The following is a 16535-nucleotide window of genomic DNA, read 5'->3' as shown; positions in this document are numbered from 1 at the left end:
TGTTCTAATACCCTTCAGAAGTGGAATATATCACTATATCTGGTACACAGATTTTAATATTTATTTTGTGCACTCGTGGTGGTGTCCTATTGCTATTTTGGGATAGTTATCCCATATACCCCATAGTGTTGTGGGGAACCTGGTGATATTGCTGTGATTTTTGCAGTATTACACTATGTTTGCTGTTTTCCTGTATTTTGTATGTATTTTCCTGTATTTTTGTACACTCAGAGGCGCCCTTACGCCATACGGTCTAAATATAGACTTTGAGCTCAACCACTTCCTCCATTAATTAATTTCACTAACCACCTTAAGTTCACCAAAATTAATCATTAGCCATTAACATAACCACTGTTTTTTTCTCCTTTGTGATATCAAAACTCTGAGTTCTTAATCCCATTCCTTAAGATGTACCTCCTGTCACCTGAACAAATGACTATAAAAGGAAATTATTATTGCTCTCAAAGCAAGATAATTCTAATCCTTAATTCTGAAGAAAATGGGAAGCAACCTAAATCAAACCCACAAAGGAACATTCTGTGGATTAAGGAAATTTAGTTATGCCGTTTTGACTTTGATAACGGGACTTTCATTCCACTTCCCCCCCTTTTTTTTTTTTTTTTCTTTCTGAAATAAATATGGAAACGGGGAACAATGGAACCAAAACCATAAAAACTAGCTATATGCTGTAAGGTTTGACATTTCAGTTCATTCTCTCCCTGTATACACGTGAATGTTGTTTATAGATCAAAGGGAGACTAGCTATATGTTGTATGGTACGATACAGTAAAGACCTGCTATATGCTGTATGGTACGATATTTTAGTTCATTCTCTCCCTCATACACGTGGATGTTGTTTACAGACTAAAGGGAGAACCTATCTCCAACCAGAACAGACCAATACTAATCGCCGATTGGATAATCCGGCTGTCCATCATCTACAGGCCCAGCCCAGGTCACTAACCATTGGAGCACTTCCAGGAAGTATTGCATTTAAACTCCAGCTGGGGCCTACAGCACTATATCGATCCCTGAAGAAGCCTAGTGCGAAACGCGTTGGATTGAACATAATTGTGCCTCTCAAAGGCACCCTACATATATCAGAAACCGCCGCTGTGGGAAACAAACGGACCCACTTCACGTATGCGCATGCGCATCTCTGCTAGGATTGCGATACTACCCGCGACTTCCGGGTTTGGATTATCACACTTCAGCGGGACGGCACAAGCGTTCATCACATCAGCTACCTTGGCACATAACGGGATAATCTGGAAGGACACCATAGCCCATCTATATTGAGGGTCCTCTATCACTCAGCCTTTCTTAGGCGCTCTCCATCGGACTACAATGTCTGCTGACATTCCTAAAGGATACTTTATACCTGCATGACACGCATAGAGTTGATTTTTACTCCTGGTGTTCAGCGGACCTTAGTGGCCCTATCAGAAAACCGTGTTAATGTGGCCTGACAAGCCTAACGGAAACTTCATGATTGCCACATCTATTTACCATTGACTTTTTTGTATCTCTGTGTCTAGTGGACTTTACCAGCCCTATCAGAGACTTGTGTTTGTATGGCGAATATGGATTTTGTTTGCCGCACTTAAATGTGATATATCTTCTCTGTCTGTCTTTATGCTTACAGCCTCATATGTGCCATCTTTTAATATGTCAGTGTTATGAATACTGGAGGGTGTTACCCACAAATACTGCAGTTAATAAATTTCTCTGTATTTATTTATACCTGACTATTATTCCTAGTGCCGAAGCATATACTATTCCTAAGAATAAAAAGTAGAGGTTGGTACCTCTGTATTGACCCTAAAACTACCTGCTACCCCCTCTGATCAAGCGCCAGGGAGTTATACAATTACAATTATACACTCAGAGGCGCCCTGCTTGTTCTTCTGTTACATAAATATATATATATATATATATATATATAGATATATATATATATATATATATATATATATATATATATACATATATACACATACATTAGAGATGCTCAGACGAACACACCCGAACTTAGCAGATCCGAGTACCGAACTGAGCCGGTGCTTTCTGCTCCACAGAGGTTTCTGTCCTCCCTGAGCTCGCCTTAGGACACCTGCGTTACGGTTTGACAGGTGTACCGCCTCAGTCAAACTCCCACCCTGCCACTGTCCTTGGAGCGGTCTGTACTTTCGGAATTGAAAACAAGGCAAAACGTCATCATTACGTCGTCAGATCTCAGATCTCGCAAGCTTTGGATTCTATAAGTACTGCCTTCCACTGCGATGCAGCGCCATTTCACAGAGAGACACAGAATGGGTAGCACAGTTCTTGGCAATCTCTAGTGCAAGTCAAATACGTATAAGTAAAGAATCTTATATGCAGACCTAATGCATGCCAATCTAGAAGCGGTTCGGACAAAACCACAGGAAACATGGCAAAAAGATATCCCTGGTTGACTGACCCAGACTCTTTGTTAACTCACTTTGAATCCACATGGAAATGTCTAACTCAGCCTGGCTCCAGGAGGTTCAATTTAAGACAATTAACAGAGCCTACATATCCAAGTCTCTGCAATACTATGAAACAAACTGACATCTTTGTTGTTATTTAGTTTTGTTTTCCTTTTTTGTTTTTTTACATATATATATATATATATCATTACATATAGCATACCATATTGAAATGGAAGTGTAAAGGAAAAATACCATAGACAATTATTTACACGACAATGTATACATGCTTGATGGATATTTTCTATGTTCTTTTGCTTCTATTGCTGTTTTGTTTTTGCATTTTATGCAATAAAAATAGTTTGAAAAATGCAAACATAATAATGATGTACATAGTTGTGAAGGTCTCTCTGGTGGACATAATCTGCAAACATATGTGGTCCTTTTTTCCCCTTCCCAAATACACAGTTCAGGACATGATTGTGGACACTGGTGTGTATGTGGTCTAGTTCAAATAATGCTGGGTGCCAAGTCACCTTAGTTGAAATATAAAATGTAAAACTATATTACAGCAATATTGTATGGTCTCCTCCAGCACATAATCATAATGGTTACACTCACGACTTCTCCAAACGCCTCCAACACATTACTTACAGCTGTAAATGCTACACAAACTCCTCACACTCTGGCACAGAATTTGTGGCAACGATGTCACATAGGCAGATTACATACGAGTAGGTTCACTGGGAGCAGTCGTTCCATGTGTTCTCATAACACAGTGAGCAGCCAACCCCTAAGCCAGATACTACTTCATTCTATGTAGCTATACTGCCTATACACAGCGACCACTCCTACACCATATGATGGCACTTATCATAGGGTGCTCTGTCAGTGATGCTGCACTGTTAATCATCCCACATATCCAGGGACTCTCTCTCTTTGGGGGAATTTGAATTAGCCATGATGTTCCTCAGAACATTGCTGCTGCTGCGCATTTTTAATATTACTATGGAAAAATCTCAGCTCATTTTTCCTGGCACTTATATGGGGTGCCAGGATAAATCAGCAGAGATTTCTGTAATAATCTCGCAGCCACGATGTTCTGAGGAACATTGCGGCTAATTGAATTCTCCCCTTTAAGACACTCAGTTTCTGTCAGGGCTCTTCCCACAGTGAGGGACATCCAGGCTGTTTCCCTTACATCCATCCCAATATTCAGGGGCTCTCCTACTGTAGCCACACTTCTTTATACTGCACTCTCTCCGCTAATGTGGTACTTTCCAACAGGCTCCTCACTACTGGGCCTAGTTAAGTATCTCCCATACTGAGAGATAAACACATTGACCTCCACGCAGCAGCTTCTTTGCAACGTCTCCAGACTTGTGAGCCCATTACTTGCTGGGCTCTCCCCCTCTTAACAGAACTGCATCCTTATGGCAGCATCAGCCACCTCTGGTGCCTCTTCTCAGGGTACCCCTGATGGTGGGGATCCCCCTATTTGTATGCCTCCATTTTTCTCTTGGGGCTTAAAACTGATGGGCCCTTTAGAATGCTTTATTGGGATCACTAATTTTATACCTCATTGCATGTGCAGTGCACCTCCATTCCCCCCCCCTATTTCTACAAACTCCAACAGACCTCATGGCTGCCTACTACACCCCATGAGCCAGCTATAGCTGACACTGACGCTTTAACATCAATGGCTCTAAGCATAGCCTGTGCCTCTTCCGTCTAGTGGCCCCCAGATGACCTCGTCTGAATAAAGCTACAGTCATTACATAGTTATTGTTCCTCAAATATTAGAAATGCTTTTAATATATAAAAACAGATAATATTGTTTGTGCCTTTTAGTTAGCCCTTATTGAAATAATATTTCTTGGCATTTCACCTTCATATGTCCTCTGACTCCTCTTTAATCCCTGTTATTATTTCTTCCAGGCTACTATAATATTATAGATGTACTGTATGGTCTATAATATTATAGAATTGTTCACAGTGGACACATATTATTGAATAGAATGATTTCTTCCCCCAAGAAATAGTGATCGTAAAGAAACATAATGCTGCACAAAGATGTAGGAATGGCAAAAGGGATTAAATGGAGAGTCAGTAACAACAACTGGTAAATATTGAAACTAACTGTCACAAGTCACAGGGACTGAAGGCCACTTGCTGATATTTACACTGCTAAGCTAGGAGGTGCTGCCCTCCAAGTTAGCTATCAGCGGAGAGGATGGTGAACAGACATGGTTGTGCAGACAGAGGTCAAACCGTACTGGCAAACGTGGTATCAAAGGGTAAAGCAAATCAGAGTCAGTATGCCAAAGGCCAGATATAGCGGGAGCAATCAAGCTGAAGGGAGATCCAGAAGCAGAACCAGGGATAGCCGGGTCGGTACACAGGAGGTAAGTCAGAGAGCAGGGAAACAGGCTGGAACGCTGAAAGATAGAAAGACCTAGATACTTTGGCGCCTACCTAGTGTTAGAGGCAGGTTTAAATAGTGGAGCCCTATCCCTGATTGGTGGCAGTGGAGGCGGTGGCCCGAACAGCTGACCGCCGACAGGAAGTACAGAGAAGCTTCCCGTTGCTAGGAAACATAGACACGAACATACTCATATGTGCACGACAATCCTGAGGAGGGAGGACGGCGTCCAGCTGCCTAGCAATGGACAACTTTATCATACCTTGATAAAGCTGACAGAGCGAAAATGCACGTTGGCGTTTTTTAGCTCTGTGTGCCATAATCTAAACTATGTAGGATACGCTCTGGTTACTTCCCCTACCCTTAGATAAACATTAATATTATTCACGAAATAGGGCTCTTGGGGAGAACCATATTGAGTAACATAGCATCTCAATCCTAGAGTTCTCCATGCTATTTCCATTCAGACTGGGGCTCTTGGTGAGAACCATATTGAGTAACATAACGTCTCAATCCTAGAGTTCCCACGCTATTTCCATTCAGACTGGTCTCCTAGATACTGTTGATACTGCTGAGGACCTCTCCAGAAACAGCATTTTATGTCTTGGAGACTTAAGAGGAACAAATCACAGGGTAACATTGTGTTCAGTATCAGGACAAATGAGTTTGAATTTTATTGCTATACAAAATTTAGACAGGATCAGTATTCTTAACCCTGTTAAATCCATTAATTATACATCTGCAAATAATTTATATTAATCATTGCTAGATCAAGCTGATGACTGCTAAATGTTGTATGTTGCTAAGCAGAGTATGTTAAATAAAATCTCTAAACAGCTTCACTTGCTAGTGTAACACTTACCAGTGTTGTATACACCCCCTGGCCATGTTACGAGTAGGCAGAGATTAACAGCATGGCGCAAAAGCCCCAATGCAGGATATAGGGACATCACAATGGGAACCATAGTCGATAAAGAATCTGGTTTCCCAATGTCTGGAAAGGCTGAGAATGCCAGTGCCTGGGAAACGGAGGTAGGTCCCAGGTCCCCAATGAGAGGGAACATGGCACCAGTTCTTATTAAAGGCTTTCACCAATCAGTGGGTAATTCTAGACTGTCCAAAATAAGTCAAGCCACAGCGTCTCCATCAGCACCAGCACCATCATCAGCCTTACTATCGTCCATACAATTGAATAAGAAGAAGCATTCACGCCACCTTACATTTGCACAGTTTGCACTGGTTTGCAGAATTTGCAGAATTGAGCACCGATTATCCAGGCAAATAAAAGTTGGAAACATGACATCTTCCAACTAGATGTAATTCTAGCTTACTATGCTTGTAAAGCTGCATGAGCAGAGAAAAGCCTTCAATGACTGTTATGTTGCATCCAAAATTTGTGGGAAATGTACTTTTTCACATAGGAAATGGCACATAATGCAGGACATTTCTAAAATGTTACATCCCTTTGATGAGGCGATCACATTTATTAGTAGGAATGATCTTGATATTTTACCTAACATTTTCTTGTTAAAGCAATTATTAAATTATATGTAGTAGAATAATTATGGTGATCAGAGCAACCCACTGCTATGAGCATACTTGAATTGCTCTATAAGTACTTCATTCTTATTGTGATCCTCTGAAATAAAAGCAGAAGAACTTGTCAAATGGTCAAATTTATCCAAGTTTGACATTGAAACTTTTTCTTTTGCTGCTCGTGTATTAGCGCATTGTCTAAATGTGTATTCAGTGCTGCTGGTAGAAATGAAACTGAAGAGTGCAGTCAGTTATCAACAAAAAACAATGGAATTGCTGACTTTCAAAAAGTAAATGAAAACTAGGAAGCCCCTAAATTCCCTCCTCTTGCAAGATTTATTTGGAACAATACGAGTGCTATATTAATAATTTGCTCTGTCTATAACATTCATTGAATGAGAACAAAGAAAATGCATATTTATTTGTCATAATTGCTTTCCAACACAACCCTATTGAAATATATTGACATGGACACTATTATTATTTTTTAAAAAACATATTGGGCCTGATTCACTAAGGAACACATTTTGAGCGCAACCCGTGTTCAGAATTTCACACCCGTATTTCAGCTTTGCGTGCACCCGAATTCATCAAGCCACTGCTCTCAAGATCAGGGCTGCTGTAGTACAGTACACAGGCGCTGAGGTACGTATATAATGCCTGCCGACCCGCCAGCTAACTTATACAAGCCCCAGAGCTGGGGCAAGAAATACGGCAGAAAGACAGGGTTACTTCCACAACCGTAGAGCTTGCTACACCTGTGGCTGCATGCGCTTGAGTTTGGCATGCCCACACTGTACAATGCCTATGGCCACACGCCCCTTTCCCACCCCAATCACTCGCCTTTGTCGTAGGCTTTAATAAGTGCCCTTTTTGTGCGTTAGAGCATGAACAAGGACTGTTTTGCCGGCCGTGTCTGCTAGTTCTGCGCATGCTCAGAGTGATTTAGAGTATGATACCCTCAAAATCAGCAGATACCTGCCCTAATGAACCAGGGACATTGTGTACAGTTTGCATATGGGAAGCACACTTAGCATATACGCTGTTAAAATAAGAATAAAGCAATTAGAAATTGCCAAAAAATCCTCCAAATATACTTTTATAAAAAGTATAAGTATAGTTGATATACTTTAATATCTATAATTTTTTGAGGGGTGCTCCTGATATTTTCTCTACTATCCCCTATTACTACCCCATGCCATTGCCCTTCCTCTACAGTATACACCCGATGGTCACTGAGAGAAATCTTGGGCCCGGATGCAGATCCTTCTTATGGGTCATACAGAAGCTGCGTGTGCAGCTTTGGCAAGAAACAGTGCTTTGCACGCATAACAGAAAGTGAACAAAATGGCGCTAATGTAGAAAAAGAAGCAGCCCTAGGTACACTTAAAGGAGCCACTGATCTCCTCACAGCATCAAAAAAATAGATAAAAATGTACCTGAAAGAGCGCTAATTTCTCCCAAATAGAAGAGCCCAGATTTAACATGTATGTGCACATGCACCTGTGGACACATGGGATTCGGAAACAAACAAACAAAATACAAAAACATAGGGTAATAAATTCTGAATCAAACATATATAGAGGAGAGGAAAGTTCCAAACACAGGATAGACCCTTAATCCTGATGTGATGTGAAATGGATAGAAATCCTCTTTAGTGAATACAGACACCACCAGACCCCTTTAGGGCTATTGCTTACAAGATTTCAATGAAACATGAGCTGTAGATAAAGCTGATGTTTCTTTAAAGGCGTCACAGGCATCCACCTCCTCCACAGCTCCCAAAAAGGAAACCACATACAGTGTAAAATTGTTTTATTTAAAACATTAAATTAATGTTTCTGAATAATAAAAACAAAGCACTGTTTGTATATGCTTGTACCGGACATTAGATGTTAATGGACATATCGGAGGGAGTATGATGAAATCCCGCGTATTCTCCATTCAGAAATGTTGCCAAATGAAGGTAAAGTAAATACAGAGACAGCCGGCCAGGCCGACGCGTTTCAATCCATATATGAATCTTTATCAAGGTCCATATATGGATTGGTATAAAAAAAATCACACCTGAGCAATGCATGTGACTAGTTTCTCCATACAGGAGGTGTCTTGAAGCTGTCATTACCAACAAAGGCTTTTGTACAAAGTATTTAATAAATTTCAGGAAGCATGTTCAATACTTTTTTCCTGTGCCATTTCACATTATTATACAAAACTTAAATTATAGACATCTATGGTTTGATATCTTTGCATGTGTGGATTGCAAGGGCTGTTGTTGACATTTGGTGTAAATTTCATTACACTAGCCAAATTAAATATATATTTACTGAGAAAAATAGAGATTGCTGCCTTGTTTGTGTGGATTGAAAATCCTGTTATTGAGAAGGGCACATTGGCAGGATATACTATATTTAGTTTTGTGAGTGCCCGGCTTTTTGAAAGATTTCTATACTCATTCTCCTAGAACTCTCTGCTGCTGTCAACATTATTAATCATCCTCTTATCCTGCATACCATTCAAGCAATTGGCCTATGTGACACAGTTCTCTCCTGGTTCACTTATTTAACAGCTCCTTGTCTCTCTACCACTAGTACATCCTGCTCTCTACTCCCACAAGGCTCTGTCTCAGCCCTCTACTTTTCTCATTGTATATATCTTCTCCTGGAGAATTATTTTGCTCTCTCAGTCTTCATTGACACCTCTAAGCTGATGACAACCAAATTTACCTCTCTTGCCCTGATCTCACCCTTTCTGTACTTGTGTAAGAAACTCACTCTCTGCTATCTCCACATGTTCTGCCCAATGATACCTAAAGCTTAACATGTCCAAAGCAGAGCTTTCCATCTTCCCTCCTCTGTAAATCACTACTACCCCTCAAATCTACTTTACCATCAATAACACCTTTTGTTCCTGAGACTCTCAAGCATTGGTGTCACACTTCACTCCACACACTGTTTTATTCCTCACATCCAGTCTCTATACTAGTCATGTTACTTCCATCTTAAAAATATTGGCAGCATATGTCTTTTTCTTACCAAAGATGCTACCAAAATTATTATACACTCTCACATCTCATCATCACTCTTATTGACTCCTGCAACCTCCTCCTATCTGAAATTCTGCTAACCCATCTATTTCAATCGCAGCTCCATATCTGCTGCACACTTTTCAAATCCCTACATCGGCTCCCCGTGTCCTCCAGAATTCAATTTACTCACTCTTACCTACAACATCACCCTTTCATACATCTCAAATCTCATGTCAAAATTATCTCCCACTTGCCATCTTAGACCTACTTGTAATCTGCGCTCAACTCATCTCTGGTAACCACCTCAGACTTCCGCATACAAGAATTCTCCTGTGCCTGTGCCACTTATTCAGACTCTCTCACAGCCTTCAATTCTTTAAACACTCTTTGAAAACCCATCTTTTTAATACATTTGTCAAGCACTTGCTGGAACACAGATATTTTGTTTATTAAAGAAAGTGGCGTTCAAGGATTCCTTTGTTAGATGATTTTAATCATTGATAACTGTCTGCCAGATTGTTTATTCCTAACATGTTGCTACTCAGTCTTACAGTCTATAGCATAGGAGTTGTTTAGGGTAGTGTTGGACTGTCTGAAAGTCACAAGCAGCCTATCGAGCCTTTACCTGCTGCTGGGCGGTCCTCTGATCTTTTCTATCTTATACCTTTTCAGTCCTGTTTCTCTGCTTTATGTCAAGTTGGCCTTGGTTCTTATTCTCTACTTTATGCCACACCAAGCTTGATCCCTGTCCAGATCTTATTGAACACTTTTGAAATAATTTCAAAGATATATCCCCTGTTATTCCTCTTTTGATATGCTTCCAATATAGATTTTTGCCTAGTGAGTTTCTCTTATCTATTCTATAGGTTGCTGGGCAATGAGAAACATTGCTTTATCTATATGCAATTTAAGTTTTCTATTTTATCTAATCCCTTGCAATAGTGATAGTTTAAAAGTAAAAAAAAACCCAATCACTGCAAAACACACGTTTGTGTTTCTTGTTCAATGCCAATGTCCTGTAATTTAAATTAAAGGTCTAAAATGATTCTACTTAGAATAGGCAACCTTAGAATGCTGTTTACTATTGTGAGGGATTAGATAAACTAGAAGGAATAGATCACATACAAATAAAGCAATATTTCTCATTACCCTGCAACCTACGGAATAGCTAATGGAAGGCAAAAATCGATACTGCAAGCATATGAAAAGAGGAATTTCAGGGGATATAGCTTTAAAATTATTTCATAATGAACCTGTTGTATATTAACACCCAAGAGTATCAGTACATTATTAGTTGCAAGAGAAAACATAATAGCTTTGTGAAAATAACTATTTGTAACAAAATTACTTGTCTTAGACAAAGAAGCCTTCTTATCACTCTGAATACAGAGCTATAAACTTTAGATTGTTTCACAAGAGTAAACAAAATAACATATACATACTTAGATAAGCTAAATAATGAAACAATAAGAATTTAACTAAACTTATATTAAAATACATCTAGAATTTCCCCAGGAAGAAGGATAAATTTTGAATGCATGAAGGAATTAAAAGGCAGGCACATTCACAAATATATTTTGATTAGGATTTCCTTTGTAAGGATTACACATTCCAAAGTGGCATTAAGTGAGTTTTAATTCACAATTTCTTATTAGCATATTACACAGGGAACAATAAATTATTTTAATATTTTGCTGTCTCCATATTTTAATAAGAATTTTAATGAATACATAATAAAGTTTGGAAATTTAACAAATTATCAATTATAGGTGGTCAATGCACCATTCTAGAAAAATTCTTCTTTATAGTTTTTGTGATGTGCTTAGTAGTTTATGCACCTTACCATAAGAGCTGTAGGAAAATTAATTAATATCTATCTTTAATAAGAGAGAGAACAGTCTGAATTATATTTTTTAAGTCCTGTAGTTTTCTTTACTCTTTAGCTATTCACTGCTGTGAGACTGTTTGTCACTGCTGTGAGACTGTTTGTCACTGCTGTGAGACTGAATGCACATAACAGATGCTGCACTAGCACTTTTTGTGGTGGTATCAACTGAACTTGCTGGAGCTCAAGTTGTTGACCTACTTCCTGTGGTCACTGCTAACAAGAGCTAGGCCAATGCAGTGCATATTTAGCCTTCTACTTGCTCATATTGCAAAAATGAATAAATAAATGTGTGAATATGGAAAGAAAAAAAAGTAAGGAAAAAAAAGAAAGGAAGAAAGAAAGAAAGAAAGAAAGAAAGAAGGAAAGAAAAAAAGAAAGAAAGAACTGATGAAAAACAATAACTTTCATTTATTATCTAAAGAAAAACCATCAAAAGGAAACTAACATAAAAGAAATTACTAGACTTACAGAAACAGCACAAAAAAATAAAATAAAGTTCTCTAAATACAAAAAGATCTTATCTCTAAAAGAAACCCTAAATGCTATTTTTCAAACAGTTTCTCCTATATGTAACTTGTTATGTTCTGTTGCATCATCTTCCTACAAAGGTTGTAAAATGACAGATAACATGATCTGGCAAGAATGAATTTAAGCTGTTCACTGGTAGAAATAGATAGATTAAAATTCTCCAGCAATTTGCAAGTTTTGAGGGTAAATTTGGGTTTGACTCAGATTGTATTTTGGGAAATTCATTAGTCATTACTTATTTATTAGTTCAAAGGTCATTTATATGGTAGCATTGATCCAGTGCAGTCTTTAGAAAAGGATAACATGTTTAGGAAATGGTTAACTGAGTTTAAAATATTGAGTTAAATATTGTGCACCATATTATTGTAATCAATTGTATATTTTTCAGGGATAAAACCACTCACCTGTTTCGATAATGAATTTAATGCTGTCACTGCTCAACTTAAAACTTCTGTTACTTATCTCTAGGCGGATTTTAAAGTCTTGTCCTCGTCTCACTATTAGACGGTTTGTACTGATCTCATCAGTGCGGTGATCTGTGTTGTTGCGTTTAATCTGCAGGTCAACATTTTGGGTGTGAACTAAAAGGAGAAATTTGCATCATCAGGACCTTTCTTTTGGAAAGCACCAAAGTCCAGGTAAATATAGGTCTACGTCAATTCTAAAAGAAACCTCTGATTATAGTATTTTTTATGCAATAGTAAAATTTGGGATTTTGAGTACAAATCTCTGTTTTAATTTTTAAAAGGCACTTGATCTATAATATAATCATTGAAAAATCTGATCATAAACACATGAATTAACATTATATTATATGAACATTTAGAACCTCACTCAGTTGGCTTTAGCAGTAAATCCAGCTGAATTGAGAAATTTGCAGTTGTACAAACTATATAACAATACAAGGGTGCACATATTTTTTTTCATGCAGGATTGCACCTTCTACCTGGATTTACTCCTAAATATAACTTATGCTTGAGTTGCCTTTTTCCAAATTTAAAAGAATATTCTAATGTCCTATTTTTTTACAGTACGTGACAAGTCTGATTTTGTTCTTTTAATCACCTATTGCAACTTAAAAAGACTTAATAGGGCAGATGTATGCAAACTGGTGAACGTGTAACTATGTAAAAAGGAGTTGTAACCCATAGTGCTCAATGAGACATTAGTGCTTATTTTCTAAACAGTTCTAAACTGTTATAATCTGACTGTTCTAGGGGTTTACAGCACTTATTTTCTTAAAGTTATGTGTGCACCATTTTAATAATAGTTCCTCATGGTTAACAAAGCAGAGAAAATGATTAATAGAATGAGGACTGTCAGATGCATGATTAAATGTTTGAAGCAAATAGCTGCCTCTTATAGGAATACATTCTTCTACTTCTTTAGTCGTATGATTGAAAATTTTTGAGGGGGTTTTACAACTAAGATATCATTCAGAATGTTTCACTTTTGGTTGCAGCTGGGTGTATGTAATGTTAAGCTCACTTCTGCTTTTCTTCAGAAACTGACTCAATGAAATGCTAATTTTTTAAAGTCTAAGGAAACACACAAGTTATTTTTCATAGTTTGACAGCGTATTTGTGAAGGAGTATAGTTAGATACAAACAACTTGCAAAATGTGTGCATGCACAAAGCATTTGGATGTAATCAAGGTCAAGCAATGTGACAGCTTCAATTGCAGATGAAAGAGAAGGAGCTAAACATGTTGCTGGAAGTTTAGCTGCATTTTTTGATTGTCAAGGAAAATCACTGTCAAGGCAAACTTCAAAATCATGAATAAACTTTAGATGAAATTATGCCTGATGGCCACATTATAGAATGCTTCTTTTGGAATCACCAGTAGTTGTAATAACGTTTAAACTAAGCATCCCTGAACAGATGGATATAAACTTATTTTACTGAGGAACAAAAAGAGAGGTGGAAATAATGTCTATTCACAATAACATATGGAAGCAGAATCTTGAAATAAAGCCTTTAGAATATCTATATAATGGAAGACTTAGATGCAACCACTCAAAAGTGAAAACAGTTTAAAGGTACAGTCAAGATATGATTATAGTATATACATTATATATATATATTTTCTTTTGTGTGGATAGACAATAGACAGACACACATTCACATACATCCAACTAAGAGCGACAATACACAAATACGGTACCTTGATCCATTGAGATTCCCTTCTCCTTTCTAGGTGATTCACTAATGTTGTAGAATCTAATGTGGTGGCTAATACTGTGTTTTGACCCTTTTATACAAAACTTGGTAGTCTACTGAAATTGTGGGTGTGGCTGAATTTCCTGTAACTGGTTTACTTATCTTGAAAAAGCAACTAACTGTCCAGAAAGTATATTTTCCCCTTTTGGGTTTAGACTAGATAATCTAGGTAAATAAGACATCTAAAATGTGGATTTTTGTAATGTGGATTTAATTAGGGAAGGATTTTCCAATAAATTTAGCCTTAAACAATATAAAGTAGAAATATGGAAATGCATTGCTCCACTGCATAAAAAAGCGTAAAAAATAATGGGAAAACTGGGAATATTTGAAAATGATGCTGCTGTGATTTATTTCATATTTGATATGTTATTGACACCCTTAGTGCCCTTAACTACAGGGGCTAAAATACTTAAAAAATGTAACTGGTGTTTTCTAACTGAAGGAATGCATGCTGGACATACATCCCTGCCAGATCTATTTTTACACTGCATTTTAAAGTTGGGCTAGGCTGCGCCCTCCTCACAACTCTAACTCAGGTTATGCAATTTACATTTATGCTCCTGCAGCACAAACTTTATTTTCCAGGAGCACATTTGGTACCCAGCGATTGAATTTGCTCCTGACTCTAAATCAATCCCATTAATGAGAAGTTAGAATCCAATGACATGTAGCACAGAAAGAATGGTAGCGCTGGTAACTAATGTATATACATTACCAGTATACATTAATAATGTATATACATTACCAGTTAGTGAGAGTTTGCCATTCAGAGAAGTGTAAGTATGTAAATAAAACAACAAGGAATTAAGTATTCTAATTATTCTAATCTTATATATAAAAATCATCGGTTTGTTTGTTTGTTATTTGTCTGTCCAGCTATGTATTTGGGCACCCCTGCACCGATTGGGATGAAACCAACATGAGGTGGTCCAGTTTGATCCTGGCCAGGTTTTAGGGGGTATAGGGTCCTGTTCAGACCTCCTGTTGCTGTACGTTGGGCAGAATTTTGACCCTGGAATCCTGTTCTGAGCTTTTCACTGGATGGATTTGGATGAAAACTCACAGATTGGTAACATTGGACCCCAGAATTTGGACCTCCCGTTGGTTTACGCTGGCCAGAACTTTGCCACACAGAGCCTGTTCTGGCCCTTCCACTGGATGGATTTGGATGAAAACTTCACAGAGTGGTGGCAATTGGTCTGGGATAACTAATGCTGTGTTTGGGGTTCTGGTCGGACCTCCCGTTGGTTTACGCTGGCCAGAACTTTGACACAGAGGCCTGTTCTGGGCGTTCCATTGGATGGATTTGGATGACATCTTAGCTGCTAATTATTTTTAAAATGTTGACAGTTACATCCAACTCAATGACAACTTAATAATTTAAACCTGGGCAACGCCAGATACTTTGATTGCAGGAGCTGACTTTGTATTGCGCTTGGCTATCATGACAGATAGTGTATGAGCTACATCTAGTGAACGTAGTAACTAAGTTAGACTTATCTGTAGGTGTGGAGAGCTGCTTGTAGTAGGTTCTCATTGTGGTCTGGAAAAAAATCTGTAACAAACAAATCGTGCACTTCTAACAGTTTGATTTCTATTTATTTCATGCTTATTTAATTTGGTACCTGTTGTTGACTATACCCTTAATGGTATCCCTATCTACTATATCCTTTATTATCTCATCCACTAAAAACTATGCCAACATGTTGCGATCTGCCTCAGGCTGCTGTTCAGTATCTCCTCTCTAGATTTTACATTGCCTGCGCCTGGTCCTGCATGCAAGGGGTTAAACCTTCATCATAACTCCTGGATTCTAAGCAACTGTGTCTGGCCTTTAAGAGACTGTCTTTCCCAGCAACTTGAGATAGTTCATCAATTGTCTTTGTTGCTGTTTGTCTCTCTGTGAAACGTCTGTTTGGATCCTGACTTCTCTCTGGCATTTGACTCCTGCTTTGTTGCCCTGTTTTGCACATCCTCTGTGACCCAGACCCCGGCTTCGGCTGATCTTGTTTTTGCTTACTCCCTGGTATATTGTGAATTTTCAGACTTCTGACCTTTGGCCTGCCTGACCCTCCTTTTGCCTGATTCTACTGTGGATAATCCAGTGCCTTGTGCCTCCTGGCTAACCTGGAAATTCAGTCTAATTGTGCCTGTATTTCATCTTTTATACCTGAACAACAGTAGTTCCTGCTCTTATGGCTAAACCTGATATTTCAGTCTCCTTGTTCCTGTATTTTTTCTGTATACCTCAACATCAGTCTTTCCTGCTCCAGCTACCCAGCTAACCTGGCAATCCTGACACCTGTATCTGCATTTCAACCATTGTGTATCCAGCATCTGCAGTTTCCAAACTATATCTGGTAATCCTGCTGTCTTGTACGTACTGCTTCTCTGGACTATGCTATAGTGTGATCAGTGTTCAATAATAAAGATAATCTATTTTCACTACGACAACTCTCC

At 38.4% G+C, this 16535-nt stretch overlaps 1 protein-coding gene across 1 annotated transcript in view; it reads right to left on the bottom strand.

The window, feature by feature from the left end:
* Positions 1–14111, bottom strand: part of LOC142158731 (protein-glutamine gamma-glutamyltransferase 5-like) — a 46028-nt gene extending 31917 nt beyond the window's left edge. The window contains exons 1-2 of the mRNA XM_075212970.1: positions 14017–14111; positions 12257–12433 (exon numbers count right to left, since the gene is read on the bottom strand). Coding sequence (XP_075069071.1) covers positions 12257–12433; positions 14017–14026 — 187 coding nt within the window. The 5' untranslated portion in view covers positions 14027–14111. The remainder of the gene's footprint in view (positions 1–12256; positions 12434–14016) is intronic.
* Between the last annotated feature and the right edge of the window lie 2424 nt (positions 14112–16535).

The sequence above is a fragment of the Mixophyes fleayi genome, chromosome 5 (genome assembly GCF_038048845.1).
Source record: "Mixophyes fleayi isolate aMixFle1 chromosome 5, aMixFle1.hap1, whole genome shotgun sequence".
Classification (NCBI taxonomy): Eukaryota; Metazoa; Chordata; class Amphibia; order Anura; family Limnodynastidae; genus Mixophyes; species Mixophyes fleayi.
This window is presented reverse-complemented; position numbering and strand designations above follow the sequence as displayed.